At 36.8% G+C, this 22,436-nt stretch overlaps 1 protein-coding gene across 3 annotated transcripts in view; it reads left to right on the top strand.

Moving 5' to 3' along the window:
* DCBLD1 (discoidin, CUB and LCCL domain containing 1) overlaps positions 1-22,436 on the top strand; it is a 65,450-nt gene that overhangs the window by 2,375 nt on the left and 40,639 nt on the right. The window contains exon 2 of one of the 3 annotated variants that reach the window (XM_079149013.1): positions 17,474-17,686. The exons of 1 other annotated variant lie outside the window; for it this stretch is intronic. In XM_079149013.1, coding sequence (XP_079005139.1) covers positions 17,474-17,686 — 213 coding nt within the window. Of the gene's footprint in view, positions 1-17,473; positions 17,687-19,598; positions 20,270-22,436 lie in introns of those variants that run through there. One more of the 3 variants, XM_079149015.1, reaches the window with a different exon arrangement.

Genomic DNA, 22,436 nt, shown 5'->3' with positions numbered 1-22,436 from the left:
GTTCCCCCAGGTAATTCTGATTCAAATCAGCTTTGAGATGGTGGAAACATTTTCTCTTTTTCTTTCTTTCTTTCTTTTTTTTTTTTTTTTTTTTCAGACTACATTTTGATTCATTGTACACAAATGGGTACATCATTTTATTTCTATGGTTGTGTACGATGTAGATTCATACCAGTTGTGTAATCATACATGTACACAGGGTAATGATGTCTGTCTCATTCCACCATTTAGGGTTGGGCTGAAGGATTAACCATTTGTGTAATGGGATGATATTAGACTTATATTCTTTGTGTATTGTAGAATAAAATATCATTAATTCTTGTGTTGAATTTGCACAGACTAAAAATCTCTAATTTTTTCTTCACCAAAATATTTGCAAATGGGTGCTAAGAATTTCCTTCATTTGATTTAAGTACTGGGGGAAAATAAAAATAATTAGTTGATCTCTGAAGAAACTTCTAAGAGTTAGTTGCACTTGAAAACCTGGATGCTTACAGTTTGCTCTTCATTTGTTACTCTTAGAAGGTCTGCTCTTCAGTCCTCCATCATGTATATTTGGTTAGACATGGGATCCACTGATATCTGATGTTTTAGGTGAGTGACTTTTTAAAAAGTAAGTACGAGATTATTCTGGCACCTTCCACACTTCCCCCAGACTTTCCCTGATCTTATCTGTCTAGGAGAAAGTCTGAGATTCAGTCAGCTCTACAGTCTTGTAAGTTCCCAGAGGGCAATAACAGGGGCTGTCATCTTTGTCTTCCTCGCATCTGTCAGAGGCACTCAATAAATATTTCTTGAGTTGAACTGAAAACCCTCTTTGTGTTCAGTAGATATTTTCAGACTATTTCCTAATTAGTGGAAACTAAGTAGTAAAGAGCTTACTGAAGTTCTTTGTGAAGGTATGTTTGCGGTGTCCACTAATTAATTCATCAAGCTCTCTTGCATGCTCATTTCTACATGTAAGGATGCCTTTTAAATGAAGCACAGCAGAAAGGAGGGGATGTGCCAGCAGGACAGTACGTACCATATCTCTTGGTTCTAGCAGACATAATTTGCAACACTTAGAAACATTAAGAAAGACGTTTTGTTAAAGGATTCAGTGACAAATAAAAGGATTATTCCTTTTTTTTATGGTGCAAGGGGAAAAGAGAGGAAGAGAGAGAGATGTCATAGGGAAGCAAAAGAGCTCAAAGCATGTCATTAAAACAGGATTTGAACTCTGAGTCATGCCCCACACTGTATTTATTAATTTTTCATCTCATAATTTAAACCCTTTAACCTTGCGTTACTGAGACCGACTTGAAAAACCCATGGGAAAAAAATCCTGCAACTTGGAAATGAGTAAAACATCTGACATTTATGAGGAATTATGTTTTTATTTTTAGGATGCATGGGGAAGTTTAATTAATTACAGAATTTGGCAAAGGTTTTGGTCAGGTTAAGGCAGAAAATAAAAGAAAGCTTGGTCGTGGAAATACATCCTATAGAGTTTTGGATTTGTCTCTGTGTGTCCTAAAGTTTAGTGTAAACTCTATACATATGAGAGTAATAGGTTATTCTCTTTGTTAAGGAGATATTGCACATAACCTATCTGGTATTGCAATTAGTACATATTAAAAACTCAATAAATGTCAGCTACCTTATTCAGCATTGCTATTTATTACTATTAGTTTGAAAGATATTGGTGCTTCTTTGTTCTGCTTCCCCTGCCACCTCTCTTACCTTATTCCCTTCTATGCTCCCATATATTCAGGACTGTACAGCCATACTGACTTTCTTGGTATTTTTCTAAGGTGTCAGGCACCCTTCTACCCTTGGGACCTTTACATAGGTTGTTCCCTGTGACTTGCCGGAGTATCTACATGGCTCACTTCTCCTTGAGTCTTTGTCCCTATGTTGCCTTCCACAGAGAACTTTACTAACCACATGAAGCCCTCCCTCCATTCCCAGATCTCTATCTTCCCCTTCTCTCCTTTCCATTTTTTCTGGAGCATGTAACCTCTTCCAATAGACTATGTCATTTAGGTTTTCATTTGACTGTCCTCCCCTGCTAGAATATAAAGTCCATGAGGAGGGCCGTGCCTTTGAATAGCAGCCAGCACATTTGGGTGCTCAGTAGGGAAGGGTGTTCAAGGGGTAAGAATGCATGAAACACAGTTCCTGCCCTGTTAGAGACTCAAGACCTGACTCATTGAGAATCAAAACCTGGATGTGATAAAATAATGAAATTGTGTCTAATTCAACTGTTGTTTGTAAGTAAAAAGTCTGAAAGTATGGATTTAAAATAGAGAAGTTCAGCATTTGAGGTGCCAGGAAAACTATTACAAGAATTTCAGGTCTTTTTTTTTTCCCCCTCTCATTAGACTGTGAAGTAATTTTGTCTTTTTGCAACTGAAGAGTCATGTTGTTGTCATATTCCAGATGTTCATTCTCTGCTTTGTATATATTTTTAAGAAATAATTGTTTGCCTTGTGGGGTAGAGGAAACTCACTTGATGGGGGTGGGGGTGGAACACATGGTGATTTCTAACCCCATGTGAAAATGAAGTTGAAACTGTAAGCCATGGTACACTGAACCAAATGCCAAACTTGCCTTTTAGCAGGATTGAAGAGGAGGGGTTGTTTGGAGGGTAGAAGAGGGATTCTCCCAAATTCATAATATGAAAGGTGAGAAAGAGCCTTTTTTTCTTTTTGGTACCAGGGACTGAACCCAGGGGTGCTTAACCACTGAGCCACATCCCTAGCTCTTTTTTTATATTTTATTTAGAGACAGTCCACTGAATTGCTTAGGGCCTCACTAAATTGCTGAGGCTGCCTTTGAACTCAATCCTCCCTAGCCACTGGGATTATAGGCACCCAGCAGAGAAGGAGCCTCTTATTTCACCACTAGCTTCTGGTACAGTGCCTGGTGGAGAACAGGCTCCCAAGAGCTAATAACTGAGTCACCCTTTGCTGAGGCAGTCATGCTGTGGCTGAGGTTTGAAAGAATGAGCTAAAGTAATATACAGTGTTTGATTGCAGCAAACATTATATATAGGACTATTATGAAATCTCAGGGAGCACAAATTCAACTCTGAAAAGGGTTGAGAATCTCTGAAGTTCCTTTCAGGCACCAGCTGCAAAGCGCCATGAGTTGGGTGCTGGCAGTTGGGAGAATAGAGGAACAGGTGGCATACTGATTTGAACCAGGTGAGCCAGTGTACCCCTGAGATCTAGAGATGATTATAAGACATCAGGGACCTATTTCACCTCAGCGATCATTTGGAGACAAAACTCATAAGTTGTGATGTTAGTACTGTGTTAAGCCATATTGCCATATTTGTGTGCACATGCTTAAATACTGTTTATTGTCTACTATTTATTTTTGTTAAATATCAGATGGACATAAAATTATAAAGTATGCATAAGATATAAAGAACAGCAATAATACCTGGATACCCAGTCTACTAGATAGTCTGTACGTGCTGGGAGTTTTTTTTTTTTTTATTTTTGATGATGTATTTGTTTGTTGTTTATTTAATGAATTTGTTCTCTATTAGTACAGACCAGTTGTACAGATGTACATGCTTTTATGCTCTGTTTCTTTCAACCTAGCTTATTCAAAGTTTCTGGCCATATTATTTGGAAAAATTCCACAGATATTTATTTTTATAATTTCCTTTTATTTAAACCAAAAATTTATTTTCAAAGTCATTTATTGCTACCTATTAATATCCAATGGGTTCCAATGTGAAAGGGGAATTTTCATCTTGACTGGCATATCAGCTGCAAATCTTGTCAAGATTTTTGTCTTTGTATTATTCAAATATGAAATCAGGAGCAATTTGCTCATCTATACTTTATTTGAAAAAAGTACACAACTTTAAATATATTAAGCATTAAAAAGGTAAGGAGTATTTCAAATGCCTTTTAGATGAGAGTCCTAATTTATATTAAAGGGGTTAAATGTCAAATATTAGACTATTTGGAGTCTGAGAACCGTATTTGATTTTATATTCAGCATTTCCCAACTCAAATTATAACCACTATTATAGCCTTTTTATTCAGTGCCTACCATATTTACATCTTACTGCAAGAGGAAAGAACACAGTCTTTGTTCTCTTTCATCACAAAATGAAAATCCTTGCAAATTAGTATTATATGTCTCTATTTTACAATTGAGCATGCTTAGTGGATGTGCCTAAAGGTTGCATGTAAATTACTTTTTATGAAGCACTCTGTTTTTGAAAAAAATGAAAAAAGTTTTCATTATTATTTCTGACAAAGAACAAGACAACAGCATATTAAAACTTTAACGTCCAGATATGTTTGAATTACCAGTGCATAAAATTTACTACAGGGAAAATAGGTGAACATTTTTGTATTTGTCATTTAATTTTTAAATGGTTGAGTGGATTTAATTCAGTCCTGTTGTGGCATCTCACAAAAGCAAGTTCAACTCAGATTGAAATGTGGTTGATTTCAGTTCAGGGAGAAAATTGTGGAGACTTAATAGCCCATGGGACCACTGGAACATGAGATTTGTATATTGAATTGCTCCCACTTCAGGGACTTTAAAATGGAGACTGCTTATTTTGAGAATAATATGAACCAAGATTTGCCTCTTTTAAATTTTCTGTTAGCCCCGGGAAAGCTTTTGTTTTGCCAACAATCTAAAATAGGAGATGGCCTGAACTTATAGATAGAGAAATGACCCTGTACCTCTGTCTCAGCTAGCTCAGAAGAGTCTAAAAATCTTTTGAGACTTCAAAGTCTATTAAGGGACTAAAATTTATGAAAGAATTTATAGGATTTTTTTCCTTATTTTTTTTTTTCCTGCAGTACTAGGAACCAAACCTAGGGACCCTCTACCACTGAGCTATATCCCCAGATCTTTTTATTTTTCACTCTGACACAGGGTCTCACTATGTTGCCCAAGCTAAGTACCTTGGATTACAGGCACATGCTGCTGTACCTGTCTCCTTAAATATTTCATTTACATCTCTAAACATTTTCTTACATAACTGTAATGCCTGAGCACACCTAAGAGTACTAAATAAATTTATGTCATCTAATTGCCAGGTCATATTCAAATTTCCCCCATTATCCTAAGCATATCTTTTTTACCTTTGATTTGTACAAGTAAATTCTCACATTGCAGTTAGTTATCCTATCTCTTGAATCACTTTCAATCTTCCACTGACCCTTACCTGCATGCCCTTTCATTTCCTGTGAGGAAACCAGGTTCTTTGTCCTGTGACATAGCTCACATCCTAACTGAACTGGCTGCTTCTGAGTAGTCTGTCTTTCACTGGTCACTGTCCCCTATATTTTTTTTCTGAAAAACCTGAAGTTAGACTTAAAGACTTGATTAGATTGAGGTAAACACACTAGGGCACTTCTAATCAAAATAAGATGTGGATTTTATTTTTGTTGTTGTTGTCACATTTTTAATGATGTTGAGAATTATCTGTGATTTTAGGAAGTGACAGTTTGATTCCTTCATTGTATTGTTGCCTTTGCTCCTGAAGACCTTCAAGTACTTTGTGGAATGATAGTCTCCTCGTTAAACTACTTCCCCATCAACATTTAACTTAATGGCTTCAAGTGTCCAGTCACTTGTTGCTTGTCCAGTTGACTTTTTCAGGAAATAATTTTTTAAATCCCTGTCTTCATATGCATCTTGATTGATTATGTGTGTGTGTGTGGTTTTTAAAATATAATTTAGTCCCAACAATTCTGAGACTATTAAGGGAATTGGGATTCGGAGAGCTTGAATCATTTATTCCATTTACTTCATGTGTGCAGGTGCATGTCATACGATTCAAATTCTTAATATGGTCACTTGCTCGTTGTATAAGGAAGCCTATTATATGCCCATGTCCCGGGGAGAGCAAGATAAAGAGAAGAAGTCTTGTTGGGGATGTAGCACAGAGGTATGAGTGCTTGCCTGACATACCTGAGGCCCAGTGTTCCATCCCCAACACACCCACAAAAAAAATTAGAAAGAAATCTTGGAGGAAATGTCAGATGGTTCTTTATGCAATAAAGATTTTTGTTTTTTGGTTTTTTTGATACCAGGGATTGAATCCAGGGGTGCCACATCCCCAGCCCTTTTTATTTTTTATTTTGAAACAGGGTCTCACTAAATTGCTTCGGTCCGTGCCAAGTTATTGAGGCTGGCTTTGAACTTGTGATCTTCCTTCCTCCACCTCCCAACTTCCTGGGATTACAGTCATGCGCCATCATGCTGTTTGTGCAATCAAGTTTTAAAGTTAATGGTCTTTGTTTTTTCTCAGCAGTGATCACATTTACCACAGAAATATTAAGATCTTTGAAAATCCCAATTGTAGCTAACTTATTTGCTTCTATCACATTGTAATAAATTCAGCAGCGCAGAATACAGAATGAGCAAAAACAGTACAGTTTTCCAGGTTATGGCATGCGATATGAGTTTATAAAGTTTATTTTTTTTCTTCTCAACTTGTATTTTATACCTTATTAGATACAATCTCTTTCCCTACTAAGATGTGCTATTTTCTGACCAGTAAATATGGACGACTTTTTCCTTATTTATAGTACATGTTCTTATGTGCCTACAAATCTTCTCATTCCATTTCTTGTGTATTTTCCACAATATGCTCAACTAATTCCTAAACTGACGTTCTTTCCAGGTGTCAGAAATGTTACCCTTGCTTAAATATAGATCTTGGATCTAATTATTGCCTGATTTGGACTTATAAATGAAATCTGGAGTGAAAATAAATATTGGAAAATTGAAAAGCAGATGTATTCCAATTTTAGGAAGAGATATTAAAATAAAATATAAAATTGATATCTCAAGGACTTTTCATTTTTAAAAAGATTCACTTCAAGATCCAGTCAATATTGAGCACTCTTTAAGTCTCTTCCTACTCAGAGTATACATTACTACGGGACCAGCAAAATAGTAAATACCAAGAGCTTTTCAGAAATGCAGAACTTCCAGGGCCTGCATTTTAATAAGATCTCAAGGTGCTCAGTGTGCAGAATGAAGTTTGAGAAGCAGCACTTTAATCCTGACAGCTTCATTTACAGAGGATCTTTTAGGAGCCACATCAGTGCTAGGCAAAGTGAATAATCTTTGTTGAAGGTGAAATAGTTACTTCTCATTAGGCTGTTCCCTTAATAGTCTAGTGAAGAGTACTTAAATAATTAAAATGATGGTGATGGAATTTCTCATGTAACTTTCATAAGAAACCTTGAATTAAACATGATTATTTTCCTCAAGTTAAATTTTGAGATAAAAGTCATATAACTGCAAATAATGAAATGTAATGTTGGCTTTAATACCAGTTGTGCTGCTCAGCAGTAATATAAGCTTGGGCAGTGCTCTAAATCTATCTGCCTCAGTTTTCTGACTTTGAACTGGGCGACTAAGGTGAAGGTATCCTTAGAGCATAGTGATTCTGTCCCACAGTCTCTGGGGTTAGACCAAGCTCAGGTCCCAGCTCATCCACATAGGCTGAGTTATTCTGCCTCTCAGAACCTCACCTTCTTCACATGTAGATAGAATAGGGAGACTCAGAGTGATACATGGTAAAGAAAGTCTTCATCCAAGGCTTTAATTGTGTTGCATTAGAAATATTCTGTCTTATAAGCTGTGAGATATACACATTGATATTTAAGATATCACTCTTTATATGTATGTTTCTATGTGCACATATATGTGAAATATTTTACATTTTTAAAAAGTATCAATATCACCTATCCATTATGATTATCATGAAGATTAAGATAACATAAAGTCCCCAGAATATTCTGTGTGTATTACCTTTTACAATAAATGCATGACAAATGCTAATTATTGGCAAAGACTCTTTCACAATTAATTTTATAATTTCCCCCCATCCCACTAAACTTTTGGTTTAGTGATTTTTTGAAAACAATAAGTGTGAAAGTGAAAACACACCTGTGTGAAAGGAAGATGTTTACAGTTTTTATTTCTATAACTGATATAAACTTGGTGCTTAGTAAATTAGATTTTCTGGACTCCAGACAGAAAAGACAATGTCAATATAACACTTTATCTGAGTAATGGTGCTATTCATGTTTAACATAAAACCAAGGTTAGAAAACACATCATGTTCTACAAGTTGGGAAAGACTTCTCAATTTATCTTCAATTTAAGCACCAGCAACTTGGACATTATGTCAACATCCTGACATTATTAGTAAAGGTCAGTAGCCATTTTTCTCTACTTCCTTATTCTGAGCATCTGTTCAGCATAGTTGTCTTAGTCTTTTTTTGCTACACAGACAAGTTCTTTATCTGACATTTTTATCTGTGTAATTAAGAAACTTCTTTTAACCAATGTGTCCAATTTGTCATCAGTGCCCCCAAAAATCTTGTCACTTAGTAACAGTGGGGAACTCTTGCTTTTGAATATCAAATCACATAGTGCAATTACAGTGTCATTTTTAGAACTCTAAAGGCTGGAGTCTACTGGATCTAGAATCCCAGAAGCCCCATTCGGGAACCTCTCCATGAGTCCCACTTGTGAGAGCTTAGTGCAGTTCACCAGGGTGTCCCACAGATCACTACTCCCAGGAGATGCCCAATGAGAAAGGAGGCCCCTGGGAAATACTGCAAATTGCCTTCCTCCCGGATTAGGGCTTCTCTGTGCACTGCTAGGGCTTTGAGATGCCCAATGGTGGAGGAAGCAGTGGGACTCCACAGGCTTATTCATTTACCTTACAGCTCCTTTCTGGGGAAAAGGGCACAACTTCCTTGTTAAAATTCCCAAGGACTAGTGATACTAGTACTCAAAGGTATGCTGACTAACAATAAGTGAGCATTAGATTACTATTGGGGAATGCATTCTCATTAGACTTTTGCATTTTCTCAGCAGTTTAAAACATTGAGCACACACAACCTCATTTAACTTTACCACACCCTGTTATGATTGGTAATTTTAAAGATGAGGAAAATGAATAACACACTGAATGGGTGACTTCTTAGATCATACAACCAATGAGTAATGGAATTTGTGCAGTCAGCTAATTCAAAGCAATGTTCTTTATACCTTAACAGTTGTAGGATGTCTAAATAAAAGTAATAGCGATTTAAAATACATTAAATTCACCCCACTTAGTGGTGCATGCCTGTGATCCCAGTGACTCAGAAGGCTGAGGCAGGAGGATTACAAGTTCAAGATCAGCCTCAACAACTTAACAAGCCCCTAAACAACTTAGTGATACCCTGTCTTAAAATTTTCAAAATAAATAAATACATAAATAGTGCTGGGAATGTGGCTCAGTGGTTAAGCACTGCTGGGTTCAATCCCTCTCTCTCACACACACACACACACACACACACACACACACACACACACACACACACTTCTTACCATATGGTTGTCTCTGTGTTCTGTTGCCTTTGATGCTGATGATAATCCTATGAGTTGGGCACTTCCAATGTCTGCATTTTACACCTGAAGCTGAAGCTTGCAGAGGTGAAAGGACCCACCTAAGGTCACACAGTCAATATTGGACAACACTGTGCCAGAACTAAGGATCGAAATCATTGTTCTCTGTCACCTCCCAAGCATAGAGAAATAATTTACAAAATCAGAAAATGATAGGTGTGCAAATCTTTCTCCTCCATTCCCACAACATTTTTCAATGGAAGTCATGAAACTAGAAAACGACCAAGAAATACAGTATTCACTGATTCTACTTACAGCACCTTAAAGGGTAACATTGAATTAGGTTTTGATTTTTCCAGTGATAAATTTGGTTGATATTGAGAGTTTCCTTGGAGAGACTTTTAACAAGTTTCTTGTGTTTCCTTTTACTTTCAAATGTCTTTTATCTGCTCAAGCAAAATCATTATCATCTTTATTAGATCTTTAGTCATATTATGAGCATCTGTTTTATATGCAATAAAAAAAAGATTGAAAGAGAGTACCAAATAATTTTGTAGCATTTAGCTGTGATACTAGTATTATCCCTTTTCCTTTCAGGAAAACTATAGATTTTGAATAATTGTTCTGTTTTATCATCACAATTTTGTTTTACCTCTCTTTATTTTCACATAGCCACTGAGACCCTTCTACCTGTGTTTTTCCATTTCTTCTGGCAACATACAAAGTATAAAGTTAAGCACAATTGGAAAAGAGCAAAGTTTAGAAGAGTATGGCTGGCAGTGAAATTAATGATACCTAGGGAAATCTGCCTGCCCTACCATCAGACAAAGACCTTTGTAATAATTGCAAGCTCGCCTTTGTGGTTGAAAAGATTGTAGTCATCAAGAGCTCACTTGATCTTAGACTTGGGAAGAAATTTTCTCACACCCACACATGGATGATTGTGTGTGTTTAGACCTGTTGTGACTTGAATTTTAGAAAAGCAAGGATGCAACTATAATGAAATCATGTTTTTAGAAATGGTTTCACTCTTGTGATATTTTAGAGTGCTCTTTTCTAAATTGTTGGTGGGAACCCAGTAGTAAATAATGAAATGAACTCAGTAGGCACAACCAGTATTCTTTTAATAAAAACAGTGCAATGGAATCAAAGAGGGAATATGGCAGTGCCTTGCAGATAATAAAAGCATTGTATCATTAACTTTTGTGTGTTGTTCATCCGTGTGTATGCATATGCGCTTACTTGGGTTATAGTCTAGGGATTAGTTAGTAAACAGTCAGGAAGTTATTTTGTCAATATTCATTGTAGTCCACCCAAATCATATTCCTACAAGTGCAAATTCAGTTTTCTTTTCAATTTTCAGTCATGCTTTCTGGATTGCAGATCTGAATCCATACTAGGTATATCTTATTTTGCTTTTTTTTGTTAGTGGAACATGATTTCTTATCAAAAGGAAATAGTCTTTTAAGGAAGTTATTGTTTTCCTTTCTTTGTGGGTGGAATTAGAGTAGACTAAATAGAAGGTTGGCTCATTCAGACAAGCTTATAGGGTCCATTTTAAGCTTATTTAGAAATATATATATATATATATATATATATATATATATATACACATATATATTATATCTATACCTCCTGAATTGCTGATGTTAAGGGCTAATAGGAGAGACATAGCCTTATTTGGAGAATAGATGTTGAGTCCATGTATCTGGTTTTGTGCTTGTCACTTTACTCTTGAGAATTATTTATGAATATGTATCTCATGACCATGGACTCTTTGAAGTAAAAATTACATTATGCTAAATTCTAAGCTGTTTGTTGAATGCATTTTTAATGACAGTTTGAGCATCCTGCTTTATGAAACCTTTTTCCTGTCTAGATTATAAGGCTAATGCTGAAAGTAGCTTTAATTGCTACAAAGAGCATTTGATGGATTTGGTATTTTTAATTACATTTTTCTAATTTAGATGGATTCATATTGTAGAAAATTTAGAAGATAAACGTAATAGGATGAAAATTGCCTTTAAACTCATACCATAGAAATAAAGTATTTATTAACTGAGAACTTTTATTACATATCCATGCTTGTATTATATATTGTTTTAAAATGTTTTAAAATTTAATATTCCTCCAAAATATGATGAATATTCTTAATATCACATTGCTTGTAGATATCATAGTTTGACTGTTCTTTTCTAATGAAATACTTCCAAATGTTCAGAATTAAAATACTTAACTCTGTGTACAGATCACTTTGAGAGTTGTAAAATATTTATGAGTACTCACAGCTTTCTCCAAAACCTAAACTTTATACATCCAGTTTTATTTTTGTGAATTGTTTTGGGAGGTGGTTGCTTAGGCTCACAGATCAGCTATCCTCTGAGCAAATACCAGAATGTAGGCCCATCATGGAGAGAGGGACCACCCTTGAAATATTCTGTAGAGGAGAGCTTTCAGTCTAGGGCAAGGAGGAAATGATACATAGTTTAGTCACCATGTGTTTTGGCAATTAAATTACAGTTCAAAGAAAGGAAAAGATAAACATTGTGTAGTAGTTGCTTTTGAAGAGTAGACAATTCCCTGTGGCGAAACTTCCTCCTTCCCTCTTCTCTCCATAATTTCCCCACTTTTGATGTGAGTTAGGTAGGTGGTAGTTTAATCTAGCTGTCACTATGCATGGATAGGATCACAGCAGCTTTCTGCCCACCAGTCTTCCTACCTCCACTGTATGAAATTTAAGCTTAAAGCCATGGCTATTTCTTTTTCTTTAAAAATTGACTTTTATTACTTTTAAATTTTAATTTCTTTTGGCACTGTGGATACTCATCATGCAGCTATGGCAGCCATCAACATGTCTCCGTATCTTATAATTTATACCATCTCTCCCCTTTATTGCTAAATATTTTTCAGCAAATCCCAGAACTCATGTCATTTCAGCCATATGTAACTCAGTAGACATCTGTTAAAGTGACATTTTCTTATATGAGCTCAATATTGCTGTCACAGCTAATAAAATTAATACTTATTTCTGATATTTAATACCTCAATTCTCTTTTTGGAAGGTTTTATAAGGTTAGTTTTTCAAGTTAGGATTCAAACAAAGTTCACTTGGTTATTGAGACTTTTTAGTTTCCTTTAATCTAGAATTAACACTCTGATAATTAATACTCATACAATTCAATATGGTGAAAACTGTCAATTGCACCCAGAATGTCTACAGCCTGGATTCAACTAATGGCTTCCTTATTTATTTGTTTATTTACTTATTTAGACAGAGTCTCACTAAGTTGCCCAGACGGGCCTCAAACTTGCAATCCTCCTGCCTGAACTTCCCTAGTCACTAGAATTAGAGACATGTGGTCCCATGCCTGGCTTTAATGGCATCCTCTTGGAATCAGTAAATTTGTGCTTTTATCCCCTGTATTTCCTGTAGACTGGAAAGGCCCAATGAGATTCTATGTCAATTATAATCAATTCACATGTTTTGCTTTTGAACAGGAGTGCTTCACAGGCATCGATGTATAGAGTATATTTTATCCTCTAGGGAAATGCATAATATGTGGTTTCTCACATGCAGTCATGCAGTGATCTCACCAGGAGCTTAGATGGTAGCAAGTGGTCATGCCTTCATTTTTCAAGTTCTTCCTCAACCTTCTACCAAGTGGTTTTATTATCTGTGAATAAGCATAGCCAGAGTCAGTTACATCTTGCTAGGAACTATTCCTTTTAATGGAAGGAAGAATGTTGTAAAAGTTATCAAAAGGAATGGTCTGATAGGGCAGGAGTTCAGGTGTTTTTCAATATTAAACACAAAAACACAAGTGTCATACAAATACAGAGTGAGACTAAAATGTTTGAAAAACCCACCAGCTTTAAAGAAAGTCAACAAAACAAAATGTTTTGTTTCTTCATCTATAAACTGGAACATGTATTGTGAGCCCTCTTCAGACATAGGTCCTCATGCTCCTCAGACAAACGTAAGGAACTGGGATAATGGGTTTGGTATATAGAGGTTGTAGAATAAAATTGACTCCTTTATTGGTTCTCATTTCAAATAGATTTCTTAAATACAAATTTGTATAAATGCTTCATTTAATGAAAGCAACTTAAGTAGAGGAAACACAGGATAACAAATCCAAGTAGTAAGAAAAATATTAAAATAGAAAGTAAAAGTCTCCTCACTTTCACATTCAACCAACCAAACTTAAGTGGACTGACAAAAAAAAAAAAAAAAAAAAAAAAAAAAAAAAAAAAAAAAAAAAAAAATTTAAGTACTCCAGACTCTGTCTTACTGAGCTATACTCCCAGCCCTATTAACTTTTTATTTTCAAACAGGGTCTAAGTGAATGAGACTCGAACTTGCCATCCTCCTGCCACAGCCTCCCAAGTAGCAGGAATTCAGGCATGTGCCACTGTGCCCAGCTCAGATTTTATTTAACATTTATTTTTTCAATTAACTGTTTTTCAGTGTGTTATACTTTTTATTTTGAGATAATTATAGATCACATACAGTTGTAAGAATACAGAAAGATATGTACACTCTTTTTCTAGTTTTGCCCAGTGGTAACATCTTGCAAACCGTACTACAATATCACAACTAGGATGTTGACATTGATATACAAAATAAGGAACTTGAACTGCTAGATTTTTAAATATTGTCTACTTCCTTGTCCATGGTTCTCAATTAGATAGTCTGGCTATGAGATTTAGGCTGCCTGAGTGTCAGGATAAGGTCATGGAAATAGTGCTGCTCTTGTTTTTCATTTACATGTGTCTGCCTTATTCAGTCTGTGAAACAATAGACATTTTCTCTCCCTACCAGTTTTTTATTTTCCCCTTTGGCATATTCTATCTCGTCCTGTGACATCATTAGAAGAAAAATAGGATGAAAATTCCTGATGCAATAAAACCCACATATACATATATTGCACTAATGCTTGCCACAGGAAACTCCACAGAGTACTTCAATAAACAAGAGTGAAATTTCAACTTTTGATGACAGTTTTCCTTTTAATAAATTGGGACTCTAGAGTTGCCTTTCAATTCAGGGTTTTGGCAGAACAAAGACTCATGGGGTTTCAGTCTGATAGTTAATGGAAAAGTGAAAATTTCCCAAGGAGACCAAGTTTCCCAGGCAAAGTAAACGTGAGGATGTTAAGGACCAGGGTGTCAAAGACAAACCTGCCTGCATCCTGCCAGCCTCTCTGGGTGACATGCTTCCCTTTTGGTTTCAGAGTAGAATTTGTTGGAAAGAAGTGTAATTACAGGAATGAATGAAAATGACACCCTGGGATCTTTCTTTGTCATGACATGTCACTCTTTAAAAAATGAAATTTAGAAGGCAGCAGTTTGATCTCATGCAGTTTGATTCACATAATTGCTCCTCATTTAATATTAACTTGTGTATCTTTAATTTTTTTTCTCTTATTAAGAAGAATTCTCATAGGAAGAAGGTGTTCAAATGTTTGGCCAGGCTCTTTCTTGGTGGCTTAGAGAAGTTATGTATATATTTATATGGACAGTTGTTTGTACACTAATTACCACAGGCTTGTTTCTCATTGTGCTCAAAATCAACCCAAAGGTGGTAGGTCAAGTAATAGAAATGAGTAACAAGGATCTGGTGGGGAACTACCAGATCCAGTTTGTTTCCTTTAAAGGGGCAGCCACCATCTCACTCGCCCTGTGAGAATGTGATTCTCATGTCTTCCAGTTTCCAAGAGAAACTGTCAATAGTTGTTTGTTTTAAGCAATTTTTTTGGTTTGGTTTTGTTGTTGCTGTTGTTTTGGTACTGGGATTGAACCCAGAGGTCTACCACTGATCTACCTCCCCAACCCTTTTCATTCTTCTTTATTTTGAGACAGTGTCTCATTAAGTTGCCAACGCTGGCCTTGAACTTGTGATCCCCCCCTGGTTACAGGCATGCATCACTGTGCCTGACTTATTATTTTAAAGCTTTTAAAAGAAGGGAAACAATTCAAAATTTAAATCAAAGCTCTATGCACGATGTGCTTCTGAACAATATGCCTCTCTACAGTGTAATTTTTATTTAAGTCTCAACAATTTCGAGCTTATTGACAACTGCCTAAGAGACCAGGGAATTTAGTTGTCACCTCAAACTTTATAACCAAGCTTACAACCTTTGCCCCAGATCTGCTTGATCTACTCAGATCAAGATCAAGATCAAGATCAAGATCTACCCAGATCTACTCTCTGGGTTTGCCTTCCTTTCTATATTAGCATCAGTGTTCCAATCATTTTTCTTCACTCAAAACCTGGATTTTTTTTTTCCCTCTCATCTTTCCCTATATGCCAGCCCAAGATTGAGCCTTGATTTTGTCTGTGAGTTTCTTTTTTTCCTTTCCTTTCCTTCCCATTCCACCTTGCTCACTCCCACTCCTGCTGCTTTTCTAATCAAGCTCTCTCCCCTTTCTAGTTCCTGGAGCATTTCCAACCAACTGATCTTTTTTTTTTTTTTTTTTTTTTCCCTAATACCTCTTTCCTTACCTCCCTATTCAGAAAATTCTGTAGGTCTTTCTTGCCTGCCCTGTAACTTTCACAACTACTTCTTTAGATCTCAAGGTGTCATGGTAGTTTTATCTTAGCTGTCTCTCCAAAATTTCCTCCTGGCGTTCCTGCACCTGGTGTTCCTTTAGAACCAACTCTGCTTCCCCCACCCAGGAGCTGCCAGGAATCTTGTCCAAGTTTCTGGATAATGGGAGAATCTTTTTCCTAGACTTTGGATCCTGAGATCAGATAGATTCTGGAGCTATATAGCTGTTTTGACTATTTGTCCTCTATTTGTCCCCACTGGGCTAGAAGCCTCAGCAAAAAGGAAGTAGAATACTGGAAAACTCCAGATGGGACCTCCTCTAGCTAGGGAAGAGGCTGGGGAGGAGCTGCTTTGGGAGCTTCAGTTTCCTATTTGTGGCTTCTCTGTGGCAGATCTTGGTCTTCGTGCACTACCTCAGAGAGATCCTTCTCTAGCAGATTTCTGTTTCCCCTTGCTCTGGCTGAAGTCAGAATTCTTCCTCCGTTTATGTGAAACCACACTAGCCACAGGCATTTTGCAGTCTGGATGTTGTATATGTTTATTCACCTTGCAGCCCACTCAGTTGTGCACATCATTAGATATTTGTGTGATTAAACTTGATCACTGTAATCAACTGGAACAACTTGTTGGTTAATTGATGGACTTCCTTATTCAGAAAGTCTTAAGATAACTCTTGTTTTAGTGAAGTACTAATAATGCACAGAAACAGAGTCTCTCTTGCCTTTCTACTCTGTCCCATATGCATTTTGTTTGGCCCCTTGGTAAAGCACACAGCATGTAGAATTAGTTTTTCAAATGCATGACTGTTGCCCATTTTACTTGTCCATGGGGCAGCTCATGCTGTTTTTATGTCTCCAGCAGTTAACTCCTGTCTGGAATGTGGCAAGCACTCAGTTCAGTAGATTCTCCATGTTTTCTAAGGATACATGCTGATTCTATCAGGAACCTTCAAACTTGTGACTGTCATTAAAAAAAAAAAAAAAAAAAAAAAAAAAAAAAAAAAAACATAAATATGAAATGATCAGGAGGTTCAGTCCCCAGCTAAGTGACTTATACTTCAAACTAAGACCTCTCAGTATAAGCCTTAGATTCTACCAGGGGCATTTTGTACACATTATTTCATTCATCAGCACAAGTGTCTGAGTTAAGTAATATTGTTTTTTTCTGCTGCAAATTATTTTATGACATTGACTTTTGGAGTGTCTTAACAAATGAGTGAATGTCAAGGGCATGCTGGAAAAATTTGGATGGGTAGATAGATGATAAGAAAAAAAATAGTTATGATTGAATGATGTATTTCCTAACAGTTTTCTATTTTAATACAGTATATGAAATGTCTTGATCATCAATGTTCAGATGATTAAACTGGGAAGCAAGAAATGAAATAACATAAAATAATAAGTACTGTTTAATAACTCAATCTTCATAGATTAGCTTTTGCTTCTCTCAAAAAAATTAAGGAATAAAGTTGTACTGGATTCTCTGAGTCCTCAGTAAGAATTTTGCATTTATATCTTTCATCTTTTTTTCCTTACCAGGTGATGGCTGTGGGCACATAGTGACCTATCAGGATAGTGGCACAATGACATCTAAGAATTATCCAGGGACTTACCCCAATCACACTGTTTGTGAAAAGACTATCACAGTCCCAAAGGGGAAGAGACTGATTCTAAGGTTGGGAGATTTGGATATCGAATCCCAGACCTGCACTTCTGACTATCTTCTCTTCACCAGTTCTTCAGATCAGTATGGTAAGAAAACAGATTTGGTGTTCTGTGAGCATGAAAAATTTCAGGAGAAGGGGATATGGTGTGCTAATTAATGTTACAGCCTGGGAAGAGAGGAAGAGCAACTTGCTTTTTGTAAACTCTTGGAATAAGTTAGATGGATGCATTTGCTCATAAGCTGAAACAACAATGGACATCCAAAGAGATGTTTGACATTAGCTTCTGTGTATCTCAGAAGGTCTGTTGGAGTTTCATTCTTGCTGGGAAGAAAAAGTACAAAAGACACTTTCTTAAGTAACCATTGAAATTTAACTTTTTGTGCCTCCAGGTGTATTATAAGTGTATCAGAGTCTTTTTTTTTTTTAATTTTTATTTATTTATTTATTTATTTTATTGTAAACAAATGGGATACATGTTGTTTCTCTGTACATGGCGTAAAGGCATACCATTTGTGTAATCATAAATTTACATAGAGTAATGTTGTTTGATTCATTCTGTTATTTTTTCCCTTCCCCCCACCCCTCCCACCCCTCTTTACCCTCTATACAGTACTTCCTTCCTCCATACTTGCCCCCCTCCCTAACCCTAACTCTAACCCTAACACTAACCCTTCCCTCCCCCCCATTATGTGTCATCCTCCACTTATTAGCGATATCATTCGTCCTTTGGCTTTTTGAGATTGGCTTATCTCACTTAACATGATATTCTCCAATTTCATCCATTTGCCTGCAAATGCCATAATTTTATCATTCTTTATGGCTGAGTAATATTCCATTGTATATATATACCACAGTTTCTTTATCCACTCATCAATTGAAGGGCATCTAGGTTGGTTCCACAGTCTGGCTATTGTGAATTGAGCAGCTATGAACATTGATGTGGCTGTATCTCTGTAGCATGCTGATTTTAAGTCGTTTGGGTATAGGCCAAGGAGTGGGATAGCTGGGTCAAATGGAGGGTCCATTCCAAGTTTTCTAAGGAATCTCCACACTACTTTCCAGAGTGGCTGCACTAATTTGCAGCCCCACCAGCAATGTATGAGTGTACCTTTCTCCCCACATCCTCGCCAACACCTGTTGTTGCTCGTATTCTTGATAATCGCCATTCTAATTGGGGTGAGATGGAATCTTAGGGTGGTTTTGATTTGCATTTCTCTTATTACTAGAGATGTTGAGCATTTTTCCATGTTTGTTGATTGCTTGTAGATCTTCTTTTGTGAAGTGTCTATTCATTTCCTTAGCCCATTTGTCGACTGGATTATTTGAATTCTTGGAGTAGAGTTTTTTGAGTTCTTTATAGATTCTGGAGATTAGTGCTCTATCTGAAGTATGATTGGCAAAGATATTCTCCCACTCTGTAGGCTCTTTCTTCGCATTGCTGATAGTTTCCTTTGCTGAGAGAAAGCTTTTTAGTTTGAATCTATCCCAGTGGTTGATTCTAGCTTTTATTTCTTGTGCTATGGGAGTCCTGTTAAGGAAGTCTGATCCTAGACCAACAAGGTGAAGATTTGGACCTACTTTTTCTTCTATAATCTGCAGGGTCTCTGGTCTGATTCCGAGGTCCTTAATCCATTTTGAGTTTAGTTTCGTGCATGGTGAGAGATATGGGTTTAGTTTCATTCTGTTGCATATGGATTTCCAATTCTCCCAGCACCATTTGTTGAAGAGGCTATCTTTTCTCCATTGCATATTTTTGGCACCAAAAATATGGTATCAGAGTCTTAAATCACTGTAACAGTGACCCTTGGATCTTAAGCTCCAGGGGACACTTTGGAGTTAGACAATTGGAAAACAAAGACAAATTTCTATATATAGGTTCTTTTGCATTTAGGAATTTTTAAAAAATTCTCTTTTAATTCAACTTCAACCTGTCTGCCCCTAGCTCTACAGGCAGTTGCTCAAACACACTCAACTGTCCACCTTCAGCTTTTTGCCCAGCTGTTTTCTTGCCCCTACTACGTCCCTCACCATCTAGAAACCCAGTCCAGACTCAAGACAACTCAGAAGTCTAAACTTGTCTAGTCCAAAAAAGTACAAAGATCTACATTTTTTTTTTAATCCCTGGGAATATTATGCCTATTTTAATGATGGTTGAATTATACTGGCAGAGTTAAGGTGGTGTGGTTTCATACAATTGGTTGTAACTTTTTAACTGGAATTTGGCACAAATACAAAAAATGACACATGTGAGGATGTCAAAGTCCCCGGAGACACTGATTGTTCCGTAACCTCTGGTAATCTAAAGGGTATTGATTTAGAGAGGCGTGTCAGGGAATCCCTCATTAGCAAGGGATCCCTTCAGATGCCAAGGAGGGAGCGAGTGTCAGAGCTCCAGCTGCTGCAGGATCAGACTTGGCTTTTCCACACTGGTCTCTTGGGAGAAGCATCTGCCTTGCCTGGAAAATAAATAAGCAGGTAATTCCACCTGCTGACAGAGCAGTGGAGGCATCATCCCTGTCGCCTTGGTGAGGTGACAGCAGCTATCGCAGGACTTGGAAAATGAATGCAGCTACCACATCAGGAAGTTTCTCTATCAACTTGAAGGAGTATCCCCAAATATGCAAAAAGGAGGAGAACCATGGGATTAACTATATACGTAGTTACATAGGTGAGTTGATTTCAGGGTGCTGCCCTCCATTTTTCTAGATTCTTGAGTTTTCAAGACTTGGACTTTTCACTAGGAATTGCAATTCATTTGCAATTTCTCTTCAATGTTTTTACTTCTCTTTAAAGCTTTTCTGCATGAAATTATGTTTGTGTTTTAAAAACAGTATATACTCATGGAAATAAATATACTCAGTGCCCATTATGCTGCTTGGCACAAACTTGACCCTTTTTTTTGGTTGGGAATGGGGGTACTGGGGATTGAACTCAGGAGCACTCAACCACTGAGCCAAATTTTGTATTTTATTTATACCCAGCCCTATTTTGTATTTTATTCAGAGACAGGGTCTCACTAAGTTGCTTAGTGCCTTACTTTTGCTGAGGCTGGCTTTGAACTCAGGATTGTCCTGCTTCAGCCTTCAGAGCTGCCTGTGCCACCATGCCTGGCATTCTTGACCCTTTTATATATCTTCTAGAATCCCCACATCCACCTCTGGTACATATTAACTTCTTTCTACAGATAAACTGAGACACAATGAGATTAAGTAACATGCCCAGGACCACCCGGCTAGCTAGCTAAGGGCTAAAAGAAAAATTTCTTTCTTTGTCTTTGTGCCTCTAAGACATGAATTTCCATTGCTTCCGTCTCCCAGTTGTACCACCCAAAGAAAGCCATTGAATTATTACCCTTCCAAGGTGATCCAGCCCTTTGTTATGTTATGTAGCAATTTTGCCTGAATCACAAGGAGGAAGAAATATTCTTAGCTGAGAGTGTTCTTAAGATGAAATGTTTAGTGAAACTCAGAATTCTCTCTTTTGTAGCTATTTTTAAGTTTTTCTCTAACCAAAAACACTAACCAGACATGTATTTTAACTAAGTTAAAATAGTCCCCTGCTCAGTTTTAACCTCCCTAAGAAATGCAGAAGAGGGAGGAGGCAGAAGTGCTTTGTCTTCTGTGGGTCCTGCATGGCAGCTGCCCAGCTCCCTGGGAGGGTAGGATGGTGGGAGGGTGGGAGGAATCTCTGCAGACAGTCTGGTCACTGGATTTGCATAACTGCAGAGGTTGGGACATAGGGCCAGCACAGGGTGCCAGTGACCCACAGCTGTATAAGAAGGGAATGCCCCAGAAGTACAGCAGGGAAGGAATGTACATTCTGGAATAGCCTCTCCGATTTTGATATATGGCAGCTGTAGCAATTGTGTATGGGGCTGAACAGCTGATTAATTTTAGCTTATCCAGCTCAATGATTTTCATTAACCAACTAATTGTTAAAACCCACTGCCAAGGTATTTTAAGACTCATAGCTATCAGAATTTTGAATATAGAGTTAATGTTTTGAAAAAGAATAATGTTTTCTGGCATTAGTGTTTATGAGCTCTGCCAAGAGTGGACATACTTGGAATGTGATTACATTAATCATTGTGAATATGCTGAAGCTGTACAGTTTTATCACTGTGCAGTTAATTTTTAACTGTTCATCCCCATGTCAATTTTGTTTTAAAGTGTTCGGTTCATATACTTTGGGCACTTTTCAGATCCACATTCTTGGTAACAAAATGAACTGTCAATAAGTGTCAGCAGCCACACCTGCTTTCACAGTAATTAGGCAAATGTGCACTTGATCTCATTGGGGTTAAAAAGTCTGATACAGACTAGATGGGAATATTAGTCTCATTGGCATGTGTTATAACTGTAGCTCATCTTTCAGATTAAAGTATCAATAAAAAGACTGTATTTTTATGTCTGAAGAAACTGACTCTTCAAAATACCCTGGAAACACTCAGAAGACAGAAAAATTGATAAAGTTAAATGTGTCAACTTCATTTTAGAAAATATGTTTAGATTGTTATAGAAAAACAAGTTATCAAAGATACTTTAAACATGAATTTTACCTTTCAACATAAAAAAGTTTATACACTTACTTTCAAGATAGTGTATGCTATTATCTTGGCAAAAAAAAAAAAAAGTCTTTAAGAAGTATTATACTTTAGTTAATAACCATTGTCTTTACTACTACCAAGGGAACTTTAGGCTTTTATTTAAAAGACCAAAGTAACTGAGGCTTCCTTCAAAAGAAACACTAACATCCTTTTTTTAGTCTAGGATCCAATTCAGGATTACAAAGCATTTATTTGCCATGCCTTCTCAGTCTCCTTTAATCTAGCACAG

Source organism: Sciurus vulgaris, assembly GCF_902686455.1.
Source record: "Sciurus vulgaris genome assembly, chromosome: 7".
In the NCBI taxonomy this organism is placed as follows: domain Eukaryota; kingdom Metazoa; phylum Chordata; class Mammalia; order Rodentia; family Sciuridae; genus Sciurus; species Sciurus vulgaris.
Note: the sequence above shows the minus strand (reverse complement) of the source record. Positions and strands in the feature narration are given on the sequence as shown.